Genomic DNA, 19,197 nt, shown 5'->3' with positions numbered 1-19,197 from the left:
TGAGCAGCCCTTGGCTAAATGGATGGGGCTATAGCTCAGTCACATCTGCTTTGCATGCAGAAGGCCCCAGGTTCAGTACCTGGGGTGCAGGCAAGGCTGGGAAAGACTCCTGCCGGAAACCCTGGAAAGCCACTGTCTGGGAAAGTCCATGCAGAAGGTCCCATTTTCAGAATGCGCACAGAAGGTCCCATTTTCAATCCCCGGCATCTTCAGGCATGGCTGGGAAAGATCCCTGCCTGAAACCATGGAGAGATGCTGCCATGGACCCATGGTATGACTCAGTATACGGCAGTTCCCTATGTAAGTGATGCTTCGGGCAGGAGCCTCATCTCGGACCCTTGCATGCAAACCACTGAACCACAGCCCCATCCCCAAATTTCAAGGCAGGGGTCTCTCTCAGCCCTACCTGGGGAGGCCAGGGATTTACAGCTGCATGTCAAGCCAATGCTCCACCACTGGCCAAAAACTCCATCTGGCCAGACTCTTTCTGTTCACCCTTTCTAGCTGGTGGCAGGCAGCGTCTTGGGCAGCTGCATTAATGGCCTTTATGACTTTCATTTTCTTTTCACGTTACTTCTTCTGCAGAGAGAGAGAGATGGAGAAAGAAAGAAAAAGAGAGAGGATTTTTAAAGCTGCAAACAGAACTCCACGCAAGTATTATCTGGCTCTCAGGGGATGCTGTTAATCAGAACGAACAGTCTACATCCATTGATGATTAGCGACCTGTCCTCTTCTTAGCTGCTGAAGAAGGCGGAAGCCGAAGCCTTTGGGGCACGACACGTTTGTTTCGTTCATCGCTCTCCCTCTGCCCTCCCCCTTACACGAATGAAAGGGATCTAGCCCGCTCCAATGCAGAGGTGACCCAAGCGGGCCATCGTGCATCGTCCAGATCCCCTCCCCCTCCTCCTTGCGCTCTTCTGAAGCCGGCTGCTTTCCTGCCTCTGGGGCCCGAGCGCACAGGAACAAAAGCGCCTTGTCTGCTGCCCCCTCCAGCCCCAGAGGTGCTCCAGATCAGCAGCCCCCCCGCCCGCCCCTTCCGGGGTTGGCGCTGCGGCCAAGGAGAGAGGCGGCGGCGGCGGCGGCGGCGTCCTGAGGGGCGGGGCTTCGTCGTGCCTCTCCATCCTCCTCCTGCTGGGCGCAGGCACTTCCCAGCCGCAGCTGCCTCCGTCCGCAGAGCGAAGAAGCGCTCGCCTCTGTCCAGGATGGTCATCAAGGTCTACATCGCCTCCTCCTCCGGCTCGACGGCGGTAAGGAGCGCCGCGGCCCCTCCCTTCTCCGCGCCTCACTCCCCCCGCCCTTTGGCATCATGGAAGGAAAGTTCTTGCGAGTGGGGGCAGCCCCTCTTCTCCCTGGCGGTTCCTCCTCCGTCCCTTCCCCGTTCTGGGCTGTGCCTTGCAGATCAGACCCAACCTGGGAAGGAAGGAGGGAGGGGCCCCAAAGCCGAGTAGTTTGTGTCGCCCCCCATTTCTGTGTCAGAAATATATGCACTTTGTCCCTTCTGTGCCCCCTCCTTCAGTTTTCCCCCTGGTGCTGAGCAGCTTTTAGGGTACCGTTCTGGGTGCCCTAAATTCAGGAGTGCAAACAAGGAGCCTAGTAATGGGACCTCAAAAGCTAGCAGAGAGACTGTGCCATTAGCTTTCCTGCATGCTCTGATCCACAAGTTCTTTTGCTGCAAGCAGACTGCAGTCCTGTACATGCTAGGATTCCACCTAGGAGGAAAGCTGGTCTTGTGGCAGTGAGCATGGATGGCCCCCTTTGCCAAGCAGGGTCTGCCTTGGTTTGCATTTGGATGGGTGACCAATCTGAGCGTTGACAGATATTCCCCTTAGGGGATGGGGCCTTAGCTTGGTGGTAGAGCCTCTGCACACTTACTTGCATGTCAAAGGTCCCAGGTTTACTCTTTGGCATCTCCAGGTAGGACTGGGAGAGACTCCTGCCTGAAACTTTGGAGAGCTGCTGCCAGTCAGTGCAGATAATACTGAGCTAGATGGGCCGAGGGTCTGACTCTGCGTAAGGCACTGAAGATAGTGGAACTTGCTTCTGAGAAAGCAAGGACAGGATTGGAGCTACAGCCGCATAAGTAAGTAATAAGTAAGCAGCATAAATCAGCTGCTAAGTGTTCAGTGGGAATTACTACCAGGTAACTGAGTAGGTAGGATAAGAGTGCAGTCTTCATCTATTTTTTTTTTTAAAGGCACCATGAGACTCATTGTTCTATTGATCATGTGGTTGGGTGGTTAGTTCTGGAACTTCTTTGTGCCCCTCAAAAGTGGTGATTAAGCCCTGGTATTCCAAGATGGTTTTGCTGCCTCTCGTAATTGCATCCCTCCTGCAGATAATCTGAGATTAATCCAAGAGTTCTCAAATTTAGGGCTCGCCAGATGTTGATGGACCACAACTCCCACCCCCCCACCCCAACCCCACAATGGTCTGGTGATTGTGACTGAGGATGATGGGAGTTCTAGTCCAGCAACTCCTGAGGGACCTGAGTTTGCAAAGCCCAAGATTAAGCAGCTGAGTGCAAGTTTAGCAAAGTTCCCATTAATAGATGTAGAAGAAACAGTGTAAAAGTTGAAAAGACAAAGTAGATTTCTGCCACCTTTGGTGAAGTGGGGGTGGGGGAGGAGATAGTGTCTGTTTTCTCTGGCCGGGTGGGGCTTCCTTTGAGCCAGAGCCAAGCTCCAGAACCAGTTTCCAATGAACCCTTGAGGACCAGGGTTCTCAAACAGTCTCCAGATGTTCACAGGAGCTGGGGATGATGGCAGCTGGAGCTGGAGTTCTTGAGCAATGCAGTGTGCACTGGAGAGCCTGGATAATGGAGTGGATAAATATGCTGATAGATTTGTACCTGGACTCCAATTCTGTTTTGACCATTGAAGCTGAAGCAAGCCACAGTCTCTTTGCCTCGTTCACTTCACAGGATTATTGTGTGTGAGAAAATCCCATGAGCTCTTTAAAGGAAGAGCAGGATATAAGCGTGACTAGTAATTGGTGGTGAGCTTACTTATTTTTCATTTGAACTTCAAACAGGAATCAGTTGCACCAGTGCTTCATTGTGAGCACAGAGCCTGCTTTTGTGTGGCACCAATGCCCTCCTTAAAGTGCTGTACAGAGATGCTATATGAGTCCATATGGGGAGGAGGCAGGACTTGCTGATAGAACACCTGCTTTGCATGCAGAAAGTCTCAGGCTTAATCTCTGACACCTCTAGTTAAGCCTGGGAAAGATCTTTGGCCGAAACCCTGGAGAGCTGCTGCCAGTCAGTGTAGGCAATTCTAAGCTATATGAATCAATGGTCTGACTCAGTAGAAGGTGGCTTCATATGCTCATAAGTAATCCAATAGGGCCAACTGTTCTGACAGGCAGCGGTTCTTCAAAGCCTTGAATAGGGGCCCTTCCTATCTATGGGTGTCTGGAGTGGTGGGGGGAAGAGGGGGCAGCTCTCCCATGGATTGAGCCAGTTCCCATTGAATTCAATGGGGCAGGAAGGGGGTATTGGATTGCTGGCTTTGCACACACACACACACACCCCACCCCACTCCCCCCAGGAAATGTTCCTAGCCTGTCTGACAGACCCTGAATTTGGACCTTTACATGCCCAGAACTTCTGCATGGCCAATGAACTATGGCCTAGCTAAAGGCCATAGACTACAACTCCCATCATCCCCACAAAGGCTGAATTCCCTCCCTTGCAAAAATGGATTTGCAATCTTCACACAGAAAAGCTGTTGGAAGGAACCCACTGTGTACTGGGGAGGAGAGCTGGTCTTGCTGAAGTGAGCATTGATTGTCCTGGTTTGCATTTGGAAGGTGACTGCATGGCAGCAATGATTGTGCTATAATATTCCCCCCTGGGGGATGAGGCCATAGCTCAGTGGTAGAGTATCTGCTTTGAATGCAGAAGCTCCCAGGTTCAATCCGTGGCATCTCCAAATAGGACTGGGATAGCCACTGCCAGTTAGTGTATGCAATACTGAGCTAGATGGACCAAGAGTCTGACTCGGTATGAGGCAGCTCCTTGTGTCAGAAATGAGGCTGTAGCTCACTGGCAGAACATCTGCTTTGCATGCGGAAGGTCCTGGGTGCAGTTCCTGGTAGCATCTCCAGGTAAGGCTGGAAAAGGCCCTTACCTGAAACTTCAGAGAGCAGCTGTTGCCAGTCAGTGTTGACAATGCTGAGCTGAATGAACTAGTGGTTCTATTTGGTTTAAGGCAGAGTACTACGTTCCACCTCTTTGTCTACAAATAGATATGGGGGAGAAATCCCAGTCATGACTACAGGGAGGGGAGTTTAACTCTTTTCTCTTGTACTATTTTCTTTGCCACAAATTGCAGGAAGTGTGGCTAGGTACTTCGTAATTGGAAGTAATAGCTGCAGCAAAGACTGGTAGATAAAGAAATACAAAAGGAGAAGGCTATTTTACCACAATTTGACAAATATGTACAGTTTAAGACAGATTTAAGCCCAGCTAGTTATTTGTTTATTATTACTCAATGTAATCATAGATGGGCTTTCTCTAGGGCGAGGTTTAATGCCTTCCCATCAGCGCTTTTATACAGGAAGTATAACGAATTGCCCTACAAAAAGTGCATATGTCCTTGCGGCCAGGAGATCGAGTCAGTGGCCCATATTCTATTAAAGTGGCCACTTCACCAGGATGTAAGACAGCAGTTAATTAGTCCCCTGCTAAATAATTTGAAGGGAAAAACCGGGGATTTCCTTGTAAAGTATTTATTAGCTGATGAAGATTCAGTAATTTCCAGAAGAGTTGCTAAGTACTGTTATGTGGTCTTTAAAATAAGTCTCAAACTTGTGAGTGTATTTTAAAACTGCCATTTTTAGGTATATGTATACGTTTATTTTAAGGATTTTATGCTATTTTATGTCATTTACTACTGTATATCTCTCTTTTGGTCATTGACCGTAAATAAAGTAATCTGAATCTGGAAGTAATAGCCACTTCTGGGGTATGGCAATTTTAGTGGGAAACTAGTAAAAGGCCTAAAATAATATAAAATTAACCTGCCCTTCTCCACATCCTGCTGTCCTCACCCCTTGTGACTGTTTCTAGAGAAAGATGGGTGCTTCCAGCGTGGACCTCACCTCTACGGTACATGCTTGCATGCATGTCTAATTTGCTTCAAGGCACCCTTTAGATCAGGGCTGCATAACTTTGGCCCTCCAGCTTCTGTTGGACTACAACTCCCATCCCCAGCCATAGGAACATCGGAAGCTGCCTTATACTGAATCAGACTATTGGTCCATCTCGCTCAGTATTGTCTACAGACTGGCAGTGGCTTCTCTAAGGTTTCAGGCAGGAGTCTCAGCCCTATCTGGAGATGCCAGGGAGAGGACTAGGGAACCTTCTGCGTGCAAGCTTCCAGGTGCTCTTCCCAGGGTAGCCCCATCCCTTAAGGGGAATATCTTGCCATGCTCACACATGTAGTCTCCCATTCAAATGCACCAGGGCAGACCCTGCTTAGCGAAGGGGGCAATTCATGCTTGCTACCACAAGACCAAGCCACCTAATGGCGCAGGAGGGAAATGACTTGATTAGCAAGCCAGAGGTGGCTGGTTCGAATCCCTTCTGGTATGTTTCCCAGACTATGGGAAACACCTATATCGGGCAGCAGCTATAGGGCAGAAGGCTCTGTGGTCGCCAGGAGTTGAGACCGACTCGACGGCACACTTTACCTTTAGTTTGCCACAAAACCAGCTCTACTTTATTGGCCCCAGTGACCAATAGTCAGGGATGATGGCAATTGTAGTCCAGCATCTGCAAGAAGGCTGAAGTTGTACAGTCCTGGTTCTCTCAGCCCTGTGGAAACTTTTCCATTTAAGTGACTCAAGCACATGGGTGCATCCATCCTGCTTATGTGCTCAATCATGTAGACAGGTCACTGTCCATGCAGTTGAGCCACTTCATGTTTTCTTGCTTGCATGGAAGCTGCTAGCTAATAAGTGACTCTCAGTGGCTGGGAGAATGTAGTAAGGGTCCCTGCAAATCCGCCCTGTAATTGCTGTGTGTACAGAATAATGCCAGAGCAGTTGCTGTGTGGCTTTTGGTGGGCTATTTTGATTTTGAGCTGTCACTGTTCAAGATAATTGGTGTGTGCTTCAAGCAGAGGATGCAATTAAGGAGTGCTTTGAGCAAGGTGGAGTTTGTGGTGTGTATGCTTTCTCTTCAGTTGACAACGTTGTTGACAGTCGTCTTTAAAATGTTTGAAATTGCACTCTGCTCTGAGAGTCTTGTCCTCCAAGAGTCTTAAATAAATAACATATAAACCTCAGTAGCAGGGCAGGCAGAAAGGGAGGAATGAGAGGTATATGGACCTTTCCTGTCCCTCTTCTCCTTTGGTACAGAGGATTTTGTACTGTTCCTTCCTGAAACCTGTCTCTTTGAGGTGAAGGTTTTGTTGCTTAATCCCTCAGCCCAGGACTTGACAAATCCCAGGTACCAAGGGACCTAGAAATTTAACTGTGGCAGCTAGCTTAGGATATTCGAGGGGGAGTATTTAATAAAATCTTGATTTGTCCCAGGCAAAACTGTTTTCGAAGTATGTTATTTGTCAAAGAGAAGGTTTTTTGCTCTCTCCTACGATGTCTGTCACTAAATCCAATAATTTTGCCAAGTGTCAATTTTCTGGCTCTTAATTTTTGGGGCCGACTCCCAAATCCAAAGAAAAATTATCAAGGCCTGCTTTAATATATGTAATGTTTCAACATTCATCTCATCATTGACCTCTTCCCCCCTCTAAGCTGATTGGAAGCTCCTTGGGGCAGAGACATATCCTTTGCTTTGCAAAATATCATGTACAAGCAGTCCTAACACAGGCAGTTCTGCGTATCCATGGTTGGGCAATGAAGACCCGATCTTGGTATACACAGTTTTAAAAAAGGTTAAAATCCACATATCCGTGGTTCCTAGGTGGCCAGAAATCACCTCTGAGGTCATTTCTGGCCACCATTTTGCTGAAAGGAGCCATTTTGTAGCTCCTTAAAAAAAAAATCACCATGATTTTTCATAGTAAATTGCCAAAATTGGGGGCTTGGGGGGCATTGTTGGGCAGTTGGAGACCTGTAGAGTACAGTATGGCACTTCTATTATTTCTGCCTATTCCAGCACTTTTTTAAGCCTCCAGGGACTTAACCCCACAATTCCCATAGCCTCAATGTCTCATTATCTATGATTCCATTGTAGCGTTGTAGCTGGGGACAGGGAGCCATTTTATTTATTGATGTATATCTATGTAAACCACTTTGGGAACTTTGTTGAAAAGCGGTATATAAATATTTGTCGTATTCGTAGCCAAGGATAGAACACCCATGGATAACGAGGTCCACCTGTACTTTACACTGATGGCAGTGTGTTGATACCTAGAATAATCTCATTGGGTCTGCAACTTGATGAAAATGTCTCCTTTGGTTGCTGCTTGAGGGCTCTTGGCGCTTGGATGCCTACTATGTTGAACCATAAAACCTGCATTTCTCTACCTGAATAGGATTTGTGGTGCAACAAAGCACTTTATCGTGAGTTTTCCCAGCTCTTCTGCTGATATAATTATTACTGGCAAAATGCACTTCATATATAGATCACAGTGTAGACTTTTATACAGTCTGTTGGTTCTTGGGGGTTTCCAGTGACTAGTTCACTCAAAAAAAGGAATCTGAGATAAAAGGAGACACAAACACTTCCAGTCACTCAAATTACTTTAGATATTATGAGCATGTGTTGCTGGCCACCTCTGTGCTCTCTTTCATAGTCAGGTTGTAGTGCTTGTTTGTAATGTCACTCTCAGCATGGGATTTTCAGTTATCTTCACTATTTTTTGAGTGGGGGCCACTTGATAAAAAAAACAAAAACCCTTCAGTATGAGAGCCATTTCCCACTGTGGTTTAGTTCTGCACAGTACTGTGCTTTTCTCAGTACAGGATAACCTAGTTACTTGTGGGGTGTAGTGATCTGCCTCCCTTCCCTCTAAAGAGTTAACAGGGAGTGAACCCTTGTCTCAACTGACAGGCTGGTGAACTCCTGAACAGCCAATCAGTACATCAGGTGGGTGGGACCTAGAGAGTGGTTGCTGGAAATTCTGGGAATCAGTGTGGTCTTTGTTGGAGAGAAATGCGTACGGAAAGTCTTAGTGAGGGGCATGGAGTTTTGCTCCCTCATGGTCGAAGCCAGCATGGAGCTTTCTCTCATGGAATAACTGTGTAGATCCTTAAAAGAAAGGATTGCAGGAAGCTTAATTCTCATCAGGAATTCAGTGAGTTCAAGGAAAAGGGAATTCAGCATAGGGAACAGTTCCTTTAGTCTGACTGAGCGTTAGGAACTTATATTTTGTTGTATGTGTGTGCTTTTGCATATTCTTGATGCTGTTCTATTTTTGCTTACCTGTTATAAAAATGCTATCCTAAGCCCACCCTACTAGGGTGTGGCACAAGACTCTATAAACATTTAAGTGTGCCTAAGACAACCTATTTGTGTAACCTACTAAGTATTTTTGTGTGTATCTAAGAAAGCTAGAAGCTTCAGACAGAAGCAGTCTGTAGTAATTGAATAAAACTGTTTTTGGTGTCCCTCTTCTTTAAAAGCCTCTCAGAATTGGTTTTTAACTCAGGAAAAAAGGGGGAAGCAGAAGGGGGATTTCTCTGGTGAAAAAGCGTCCTCAAGCTCTCAGCAGATATCAGTTTTCTCATCACGTGTTAGCCTACACGTGGAAGGTTTTTGTATTCATCCAAAAGCAAAATAGAGGTTTTTTCCCTGGGATTCCACCCTGAGCCCAGGGAGGTTCAATCTCTGTCGATAAGGGGTGGTGGCGACAACATTTTAATTCTACTGGAAATTGAGATTAATTTAGGAGAAGCCTAGCCGGTCAGCTTGCCAGGGATGATTCAGCATTTTCCCCCTCACATGAGCTGCTCTGAGACAAAGGCTTTAATTTGTTACATGGGGGCAGGGGCATAACAAGGTTGGAGTGGGCCCAGAGACAAGATTTGAAAATGTGCTCCCCCCACCCCGTCACTGCCTTCTGCTTGCTTTTAAGACCTGCAAAACCACATGGTGGGGAGAGATCAGTTGCAATGCATCAGATCTTTTATATCTTTCCCCAAGATTTCAAATGCACTGTGCAATAATTGCTAACCTTATTTGATTTTAATTTTTGTTGTTGTTGCAAGGAGAGCTGTTTGGGCTGTAAAAAAAAAAAAGTGTTTGGGGGGGGGGAGGATGCATGCTTTTGCGGGGGAGCTAGGGGCGGCTGGGCTTGGGTTTGCAAGACTAGCAGGGTGCAACCCACGAGCATGCCAAAAGTTCTGCAGGGAGATTCGGGGTGGTGTGCGCTCCTTTGCCTTTCTCTTCCCCCCCTCCCCTCCCTCATCTTTGTTGCATAAGCTGTTTCCAGTGCCTTATTAGCATGCTGCCTTAGGTTTAAACGACATTCTATGGTAAAGAGCAATTAAAAATAAATAAAGTGACCCGGGGCGGGCCATGCCCAGACATGCAGCACAGCGTTGCGGGCGGGCAGGGAGGGGGGGAAAGTGAGCCATCAGGCTTCTGTTTTCCTAATGGCGGGGAAAGGGGGAGGGTCGTGATTAAAAATAAATAAAGCGAGCAACCTGGGCCATGCTCAGACCTGTGGCATGGTGGCCGCGTGGGTGGATGGCTGCGGGGGGGGGAGGGAAGCGGGCCATCATGCCCACTGCCAGATATGCAGCGGGCGGGGAGGGGGAGAAAGTGGGCCATAATGCCCCAATCAATGCCCAATGGGCAATGGCAAACACTCTCAAAGCTAACCTGAGAGCTCCATGTCTTTTAAAGTAACTTAGAAGAACAGAACTGAATTTTTTAGAAGATTCTTCTTCTACACTAGCTAGCCTGGTGGCTGCAGGCTACAATGACCTCCTCTTCCTTGCTCAGCGGCAGCGTGTGTTCCAGGCAGCAGCTGAGCCGAGCCACCCAGTCATATGCCTTCCCTTTCTTGATCACGTGGGGTGCCACCAGCCAATGGATGGGGAAGGAGGAGGAGGCGACAAGGCAAAAGGGTGGAGAGGGAGGGAAGGAGGACAAGGAAATACGGCGCTCGCGCAAACAAGGATTTTTTTTAAAAAATAAAATGATTCAATCAAGAAGGAGCTGTGGCAGGCACTGGGTGGGGGGAGGCATGTGACATGTCTCTGGAGGGCCCCCCAGAGGCTGGGGCCCCTAGACAGCTGCCTCCCCTTGCCCTATCATAGTTATGCCCCTGCATGGGGGTTCCATTCCTCGCCTCCTACCACAAGTAACAGAACCATGAGTAATGAGGCATTAGGGCTATGGGGAAAGGGGGGTTAGGTCCAAGGTGGAGGGGAAATGTTTTGCTATGCCCCAAAACCTACTATGGTATGCTCCACGAGTATGCCCCCAAACCTACTATGGTATGCTCCACGGGTTCCCAATGTGCCCAGGAATGCCCCCCAAAGACCAAATGCCCCCCAGTAGTCATTTTCCCCCCAAGAAATGAGCCATAAAAGGGCTCCTCCTGTCTTCTCCAGACAAAATGACAGCTGGAAGTAACCTTCATGGTTACTTCTGGTCCTCTAGGAACCATGGATGCGTGGGTTTTAACCCATTAGTATCTGCGGCTACTGGAAACGGGTATCTATTAGATACCCTGTGGATACGTGAATAATGAAGTTCTCCTGTCCTGGGAGTGCTCAGTGCCGGGAGAGCCATTCAAGAGAGATGGAACCCTCCTGTACGAGCTCTAAGGGGAAAGCACTGGGAAGGACTACACTTACCAGCACTCTGTGCATGCCTTCCCAGGTGGTACAGGGTGTCATGACTCCTACCCAAGCCAGAGGAAGAAGGGGAAGGGGGTTCACTGGGGTTGAATCCTTGACTTGAGCTGCCACCATCTATTTTATTCTGATGTGGGAAAACTCAAATCTCCCTATAAGCTTCCTGGGAGGGGTAAAGTGGCAAAATCCTCCCAAAAGGGGCGGAGCAGTTGTTGGCCTTCAGAGGCGTGTGACTAAGGTGAACCCAAATGAGAAATAGCACACTTCAGCAACAAGGATTGATTATTAGAGTTAAATAAAAAGGTATATATGAACAACTATAAGAGAGAGTTTTCATTAACTGAGGCACTACAGCTTTCAAGTAATACAGAAAAGAAAAATAATTTTCCTAATTCATCTAGCTATACTGGTCCTTACTACTCACAGGCTGCAGCCTTCCCAAATCCCCAGCAGCTCAGCCTGCTGCTCAGTGGACCCTCTAATTTTTTTCATCCCTGTGTGGAATGAATTTTATTCTGGGCGGCAGTATCCAGGCAGTGTGTGTGCACCATGTGCATTCAGAGTGGGTCCTTCCTGATTCAACCTGAGTGGGATCTAAAATGAATGGAGTGGACAACTTGTGAGCGTGTGCGTGCCTTAGAGGGAACAGTGCTGCTGCTTCCTCAGGGCCCTCTTGGGACACACTAACCAACAAACCAAAGCTTCTGCTTGTGGCTGAGCCAGAAAACCCTGCCCAGTCCTATGGACTGGTCCCTTGGGTTTGGACCTCCTGGGCCTTTTTCCTTTTGAGGAAAGGCCCTCCCTCCCAGCAGTTGCTCTAGTGAGGCCTTGTCCTCCTCAAAGCCTTCCCATTACTACACAGGGGCTCAAGGGGGCCTCGTTTCCCTTGTAAACGCCCTATTGGTGCTGGTTGTACTGCACGGGGAATGGTAGTCTGCACCTAGTGCCAGGGGGACTGTGCAATGTTCAGCTTCAGCCAAAGCTTCTCATGGGCCCAATAAACAATTAGGGGGCCACAGGGTTGTTGGGAGCCAGAACACTGCTCTGTTGTTGAGCCCCACAGATTCTGGGGAAGGAGAGATCCCTGCAACAGCCTGTGATAAGTTTCACCACACCTTCCAACCTGGGAACATCCTAATTGCCATGGCAACAAGGCTTGGAGGGGACAACTACGGTATGGCCTAATTCCATCCCTTATTTATTAAATCATAGTTCTGCAAGGGTTTTGGTGTCCTACGTATAATTTTGTTGTGAGAAGCAAGAAGCATTCATTTGCACAGTCAGAAAACCAGGACAATACAAGCCTTAGAGTGAGATGCAACTGGCAGGGCCAGTTATCTATTAGGACATCTAGGGGGATCAAACGGGTGCATTCTGGCCCCTTCATTGTTCCGTATCTACGTAAACTCTAATCAAGTGCCTGCAGGGCTTAGATATACATGCCCCAAAGTTGGCAGACAGTTTCCTGTACTTCTCTATGCAGATGATGCAGTCATTTTGTCCCATTCACAAGTGGGGATGAGAAGAGCTCTTAAGGACTTAGCCCTCTATTGCAAGGAAGAGCAACTGGAGATTAACAATCAGAAAACCAAAATCTTGGCCTTCTCCAATAGGAGAAAAAAATTTAAATGGAGGATTGACAATCACAATGTAGAGCAGGTTAAATGTTTTAAGTATTTGGGGGTCATATTTCAGGAATCTGGGAAGAAGACTGTCCAAATAAGTTATGCTGCTGCTCAGGCACAGAGAAGTGCGTCAGCAATTCTCAGCTTTCACAGGCCTTATTTGAGCTCAAATGTTACATGGGGCACTGCTGGGACCCTGTGCTAATTATTCCCTCCTGGAGTGGGTCCAAGCCAGGTTCTTAAGAACATTATTTCTGACCCCCAAGTGTATTTCTAATGCCTCTCTGAGATTGGAATTGGGTGTTATCTTGATAGAAGCCACAGCTTGGTATCTAATACTAATAAACTGGGCAAGAATCAACTTACTTCTCTCTGGTCTCCTTCCCTTGTTGTTATTTGATAGGCACTACTCGAGCTGGTGGGAGAACTGTGTCAGGAAACTCCGTGTCTGTGGTCTTTCACCTCTCTGTAGTTTTCTGCAGGGCCAAAGAACTTATTAAATGAAGGATCTGGGATACTGAGTTTCAGAAAGACCTGTCAAGGACATCTAGGTCATTCCACCTGCTCAGTGGTGGGATGACAACTTGCCCAGCAGATTATTGATTCCTCCTTACTTTCCCTAAACATAGATGGACCTTCTCGAGGGCCAATATGAATGCCCTCTCTTTGGAGCAATTTCTGCTAGAACTTTTGGTTGGTAGATATAGTAGAATTCCAGTTGAGCAGAGATATTGCCCCTGTAACTCTGATGAGATTGAGTCAGTTGCGCATGTGCTCCTGCAGTGTGTCTTTTATATAGATCTTAGGCAAAGATCGACCCTCTTTTACATAATCTGCCAGATTGATCAGATGAATTCTATATCACATATTTACTAATAGATGTGAATTTATTTATCACACACACAGTTGCAAAATTCTGTTCTGCAATATGAGTTTATTGCACTCTGCTCGGTAATGGTTAGATCCAGTGTACAGTTATGTTATTAATATGGCTATGTTTAAAATTTTATATTGTTTTAGATATTGTGTTATTAGTCAACAACTGTCTTTATTAGACTTACTGACTGGCCTTTCTCCCTTGATTCTACTTAATATGACCAGGCCAAAGCTTCTATCAAAGAGTGTATAATGGATATAGAGTCCCAAACCAATTTATGCAGGATCCCAAATTTTCTCATCAGTAAAAGTCTTACATATTTACCCTCCCCAGTATCATATCTTACTCAATTGGAAGTCCCAAAACATAGGAAGGCATTCAACTTGGCATGTTGTCATGCCCTCCCTTCAGCTGTGCTTGAAGGCCTTCAGAAAGATCCCACTCGCAGAGCGACAATGCTTCTGCAGCTCCTGCAGATTGAAACCACTGAGCACGTCCTACTTCAATGTTTGTATTACAGAGACATTCACTCTTCCTTTATCCACCTATTGCTATGCAAGTACCTAGCCATATCTATGTCTTTATGCTGCTTTCTGACTCTAAGCCCGTTATTATATACCTGGTGTTGTCAGGTATATATAATATACCTGGGGCACGGCAGTGTCCAAAATCTGTTGGACGCTGGTAAGTGGTGGGTCCAAACAGCCCTAGTCTGACCTTCTTCTGGCTCCTGAGTGCTACAATGCATTCATCCAACACAGCGCACCATCCGAAAGACATACTTCTCCCACTTTTTTTGTGCTATAGCTTTGCACTTGATATATATATATATATTTATATAGTTTCGCTGTATTTATCACTTATGCTTTTATGCAATTATGCTTTTCTGTGTCTTTTATCCCTTTTTATCCTTTTTAATGCCGTTTATACCTTGTATGCCTCTTTATGTTTTATGGCCTTTTATGCATTTACTTAGGCATTTAATGTATTGTTTTGTATTATACTTTGTACTGTGTAATCACCCCCTGTATTATGCTAGTCTATGACCATAATAAAGATGGTTGATTGATTGAGAAGAGGAGGCTGACGGCTACCTTCCCTCCTCCCCGTGCCACTTTCAAAGCTTGCAAGGGCTGGATTTTAAAAGGGGCTGACCCCTACTAGCGTGTGGGGCAAGGCAGTATTGCACACCTTGCCTCATGCACTGTAATACCTTGAGCCACCCTTCTCTGTAAGTGATGTTGGACTACAGCTCCTATCATCTTCTATCAATGGCCAAAGATGGGAGTTGTAATCCAGCAACATCTGGAGACTCAAAATTGGACAACCCAGAAGCCAACTTATATAGTATATTACACTGCAGCTGTGAACAGTACATGGGAGTCCTGGAGACGAGGGCTAATCACGGGACTGTGGTACTACAGTGTAGCATTAGGGCCTATCAAACTATTATTCATCCACTGTCTTAGTGGAACAATGTCTCTAAACATCTGGCTTGCATCAGTACAGTAAGTGTTATTGAAAACTTCCACAGCACAAACACAAACTGGGGAATAACAGCATGGAGATGCACAGCAACCAGCCTTTGGGGAGAAATAATAATTCTGCGAAACCTGAGCGTTTTCTGGCAGACTTGAGCAAACAGCTGTTTTGAAATCCAGACGTTTAGTACACTAGGTCAGTTTCTTGGTTTCTTGTTAGGACTTTTCAGTCTCAGCATGATTCTAGCTGTACAACAAACTGAGGACTGTGCAGCAATAGGCAACTGGTGAGAACCACAATGTTCATTTCAAAGAGTGATCCAGATTCATGGATTATTGGAAATCCCTAGCCTCTCCCCACACTCTACACATTCCCTGAAGTATCATTCCCAGAGTTAGTAGCATAGGAAGTTGCTTTACACTGAGTCAGGCGCTTGGCCCATCCAGCTCAATATTCTTTGCACTGACTGGCAGCAGCTTCTCCAAGATTTCAGGCAGGACTCTTTCCCAGCCCTACCTGGGATTGAATCTGGGACCTTCTGCATGCAAAGCAGATGTTCTACCACTGAACTACAGGTCAGTCCCCAAGGGGCTTTTGAGCGGTGTGCGTGGGAAGCCGCCTTGTACTAAGTGAAACCATTGTTCTATCTAGCTCAGTATTATCTATACCAGGGCTGCACAACTTTGGCTCTTCAGCTGTTTTTGGACTACAGCTCCCATCGTACCCAGCCACAGTGGCCAATAGTCAGCCAATGCTCTGCCACTGAGCTATGGTTCCACCCTAAAGGTGGCATACATGGATCTCCCATCCAGACACCGACCACACCAAGACCTGCTTAGCTTCAACAGTGGCTGGATCGTGTGCCCTTCCTTTCAGTCATCCAGAAAACAAACCAAAATAAAAATGAATTATCAGATTACTGCATTCTGTGCTCAATACCAGGTTCTGTGCTTGTACGGTTCAGTAGAATACTTGATTGCTACCCATTTTGGGAAGCTGCTCCTTTCATTTCTAATTCCTGGGTTTCAGATGTTGGCGTGGGCGCCGTGACAGTAAGCCATTTAAACATAAGGAGCAAAACATGAAATGGGTGGACCAAACCAAAATCCCAAGAGATCAGTGTGGATATAAACTCACTGTTTATAAAATGAACTGTAGCTGCTTTCGTATTCCTGCTCTGAAATCCAGCAGTTAATGGATAACCCATGTTAAGCATTTGCTTCCCAGCAACTGGGGAGGTTTCCTTGGTGTTTATTTTGGCCTAAACAAAAGCCATTTTCAGACATGTAAAAGTCAAACATTGTTTGGCTGATTTCAGAGACTGCCAAAGGGCAGACTCCACCCAAATCATCATAGACACAACCCTGATTACTGCCTTTCAGTAGGAAAAAGTCTGCCCTTTCCCATTTATGCATTATCTGTTTTTGCTTTGTTTTAATTAACTGCTTTGCTAAGTCCTCTGCTTCGGATTTAGCACGTAGACCAGTCCTCTTGAGATGGGCTGACACACACGAAGTCCAGAGTGAAGGGCTGGTCTACCTGCCTACACCAATTAGTAGACTTGCTCTCCCTGGAAAAACAGGGCTGTTTTTCTGGGGAGAGCTGGTCTACTGTTTGGAGTTGGCAGGTAGACCAGCCCTCTGCTCTGGATTTAGCGCGTCAGCCTGCCTCGGAGGACTGGTCTACCTGCTGACCCCAACTGGTTGACCAATTCTCCCTGGAAAAACAAACCTCAAAATGGTGCTCAAAACGTTTCAAGTCGAAATAGGGCTGTTAAAGGGCTGAAAACAGGCCCTTTATTTTAAGGGTTCTTTGTTTCGAGCTTGAAACGGCTAGTTACGAGCTTGAATTGATTCAAGCTTGAATCAGTTTGCACAACTCTGCAAGAATAAACTGCCAATTGCCAGAAGATACTTTTTGGGGAGGGGAGATCAATGGGTGGATTCTTGGACGTAGTCCCGGACTGCGATCTTTGTTAAGCTGTGCCTGCTCCCAATTTCTGATTGTGTCTGAGTAGTAATAGGCTGAAGTTGTGCAGTCCTGTACCACACTGTAACACCTGTACTACACTGGCTCTTTTTGATGCTTTTGAAAGGGATTGGATGGGGGTGTTATCTATCTATCTATCTATCTATCTATCTATCTATCTATCTATCTATCTATCATATTTCTATACTACCCAAAACTTCCGTCTCTGGGTGGTTTACAATTAAAATCATTTAAATAATGTAAACATCAGTGTTTCAATTTTAGGGAGTTTTCATCACAATTTACAAGAATTATTGTGCAGTCCCCAGATTATTACAGTTAGCTCTCATACCTACCTTGTTGCTGTCCCTTTGACAGCTTGCAGACCCTGGATTTTTGTTTGATTTTAACTTCTGACATACAGTTTGAGTTTTGTTATTCCTTAAATTTGATCTCAGCACAGTTGACTGGGGGTGTGGATGGTAAGGGTTAGGAGATCTTCAGCCTTCAGATTCTTGAGTAAATGGACTGTAAATAATGGAGTAACCCATATGAGCAGCTTTTTCTTTTCTTCTCCTGAGGCACCCTTCCCCCGACAACATTTTCTCACACCTTTTGAAAACAATGTGTTTGTGTTGTGGAAAATTACCAGGTTCCACATTTGCCATTGTTCATCTGCTGAACAAATAAAAGGTTTTAGTTTAGCTATACTTCCTCTCTACACTTTGTTTGCCAATTCTGTATTCACGTTCAGTTTAATGGCAGTTCTGCTGAATAAATATTTAATGTCTGCCCACTCCCTTGAAAAGAGGTGGGCCCTTCTCAAATCCTGGCTCAAATTGCAGTTTTCTCATTGGTTTACTGGGAAGTGATTTATTTAAATAGGCCGGCCCAGAAATTCCCAATCCTGGATCTCCAGATGTTGGACAACAATTCCCATCATTCTCTGTCATAGTGGCCTCTGACTTGTGGCTGGGGATGATGAAAGTTGTATTCCAAGAACATCTGGAGACTCAAGATTGGGAACTTCTTGACTAGAAGGAAAAAGGGGGGAAATTAACAAATCAGATGTAAAGGAATTTTTAAACCATGTATTCAGGAATCTGAGGATACCATGGACAGCCAGGAAAACAAACAAATGGATCATAGAACAAATCAATCCAGAATTTTCGCTTGAGGCACAAATGACCAGGCTCAAACTATCATACTTTGGACACATTATGCGAAGACCCTGTTCCCTTGAGAAGTCTGTAATGCTGGGGAAAGTTGAAGGAAAGAGAAAAAGAAGACGACCAGCAGCAAGGTGGATGGACTCGATTATGACAGCAATGAATGCACCATGGAGAAACCTTAAAAGCCAAATTGAAGATGGATCATCCTGGACAGAATCTATCTATGTGGTTTCTACGAGTTGACACCGACTTGACAGCACTTCATCAATCAATCAATCATTTAGTAATTTGGGGTTCTTCTACAGATCAGCTCTAAATGCATAGCAAAAGAGGGAGGTTTAGATTCAGTAGATTAATTTGCAGTGCTACATTCAAAATTGCAATGGTTAAAATATTATTAAAATGTTTAAAATTAAAACTTCCAAACGTTGGCAGAAACATTAAAGTGGTAGTGAACATGAATTGTCCCCTTCGCTAACCAGGGTCTGTTTTGATTTGCATTTGGATGGGTAACTACATATAAGCACTGAAAGATGCTTGCATCTCTATCCCTTAGGGTATGGAGCTATAGATTGGTGGTAAAGCATCTAGGGTCCCAGGTTCACTCCTGTGCATCTCCTGGTAGGCTGGGGAAGATTGCCTGAAACCTAGGAGAACTGCTGTCAGTAAGTGCAGACAATACTGAGCTAGATAGGGATGTGCACAAAAGTGGTTTTGTTAGTTCAGCTTGAATCTGAACCAGATTCAAGCTGGTCTGGTCCGGTTTTGTGCCTGGTCAAACTGGACCTGTTTCGGTTTGAACTGAGCTGGTTCAAACTGGCTCGGAGCTCTAGTGGTAAAGGGGAATCCAGTGAGGATCCCCCTTTACCAGCAAAAGGGCAGAGGGTGTGTGCCAAAGAGTAGAGTGGGCGGGAGGAAAGTACTTACAAGTGCTGGTGGCTGTGGCTGCAGTGATGGCTTCTCCCATCCCTGCCGGCTTTCCCCAGAGTAGGCAGGGTTGGTTTGGGCATTATCCAGCCCAATTTCAGCCTCTGCAGAAGTGTGGAGGCCATTTTAGTGACCTCCACGCATGCAGAGTCTATTTGCATAAAGCAGCTTCCTATGTTCTGAGCTGAGCTCTGGGAATGATAAAGGTCACCGGGCCAAAGATGGCCCAAACTGGGCCGCCACTGACCCTGCCTACTCTTGGGGAGAGCTACCACCGGCACTTATGAGTAGTTACTTACACCCCTCCCATCCACTCTACCCTTAGGCCAGCTGCCCTTCCCCTTTATTGGTAAAGGGGAACCCTCACCAG

At 46.2% G+C, this 19,197-nt stretch overlaps 1 protein-coding gene across 1 annotated transcript in view; it reads left to right on the top strand.

Moving 5' to 3' along the window:
* The first annotated feature begins 838 nt into the window (after positions 1-838).
* Positions 839-19,197, top strand: part of SH3BGRL (SH3 domain binding glutamate rich protein like) — a 44,972-nt gene continuing 26,613 nt past the window's right edge. Inside the window, exon 1 of the mRNA XM_053274392.1 lies at positions 839-1,247. Within this exon, the coding sequence (XP_053130367.1) occupies positions 1,203-1,247 (45 nt within the window). The 5' untranslated portion in view covers positions 839-1,202. The remainder of the gene's footprint in view (positions 1,248-19,197) is intronic.

Source organism: Hemicordylus capensis, chromosome 11 (assembly GCF_027244095.1).
Source record: "Hemicordylus capensis ecotype Gifberg chromosome 11, rHemCap1.1.pri, whole genome shotgun sequence".
In the NCBI taxonomy this organism is placed as follows: domain Eukaryota; kingdom Metazoa; phylum Chordata; class Lepidosauria; order Squamata; family Cordylidae; genus Hemicordylus; species Hemicordylus capensis.
This window is presented reverse-complemented; position numbering and strand designations above follow the sequence as displayed.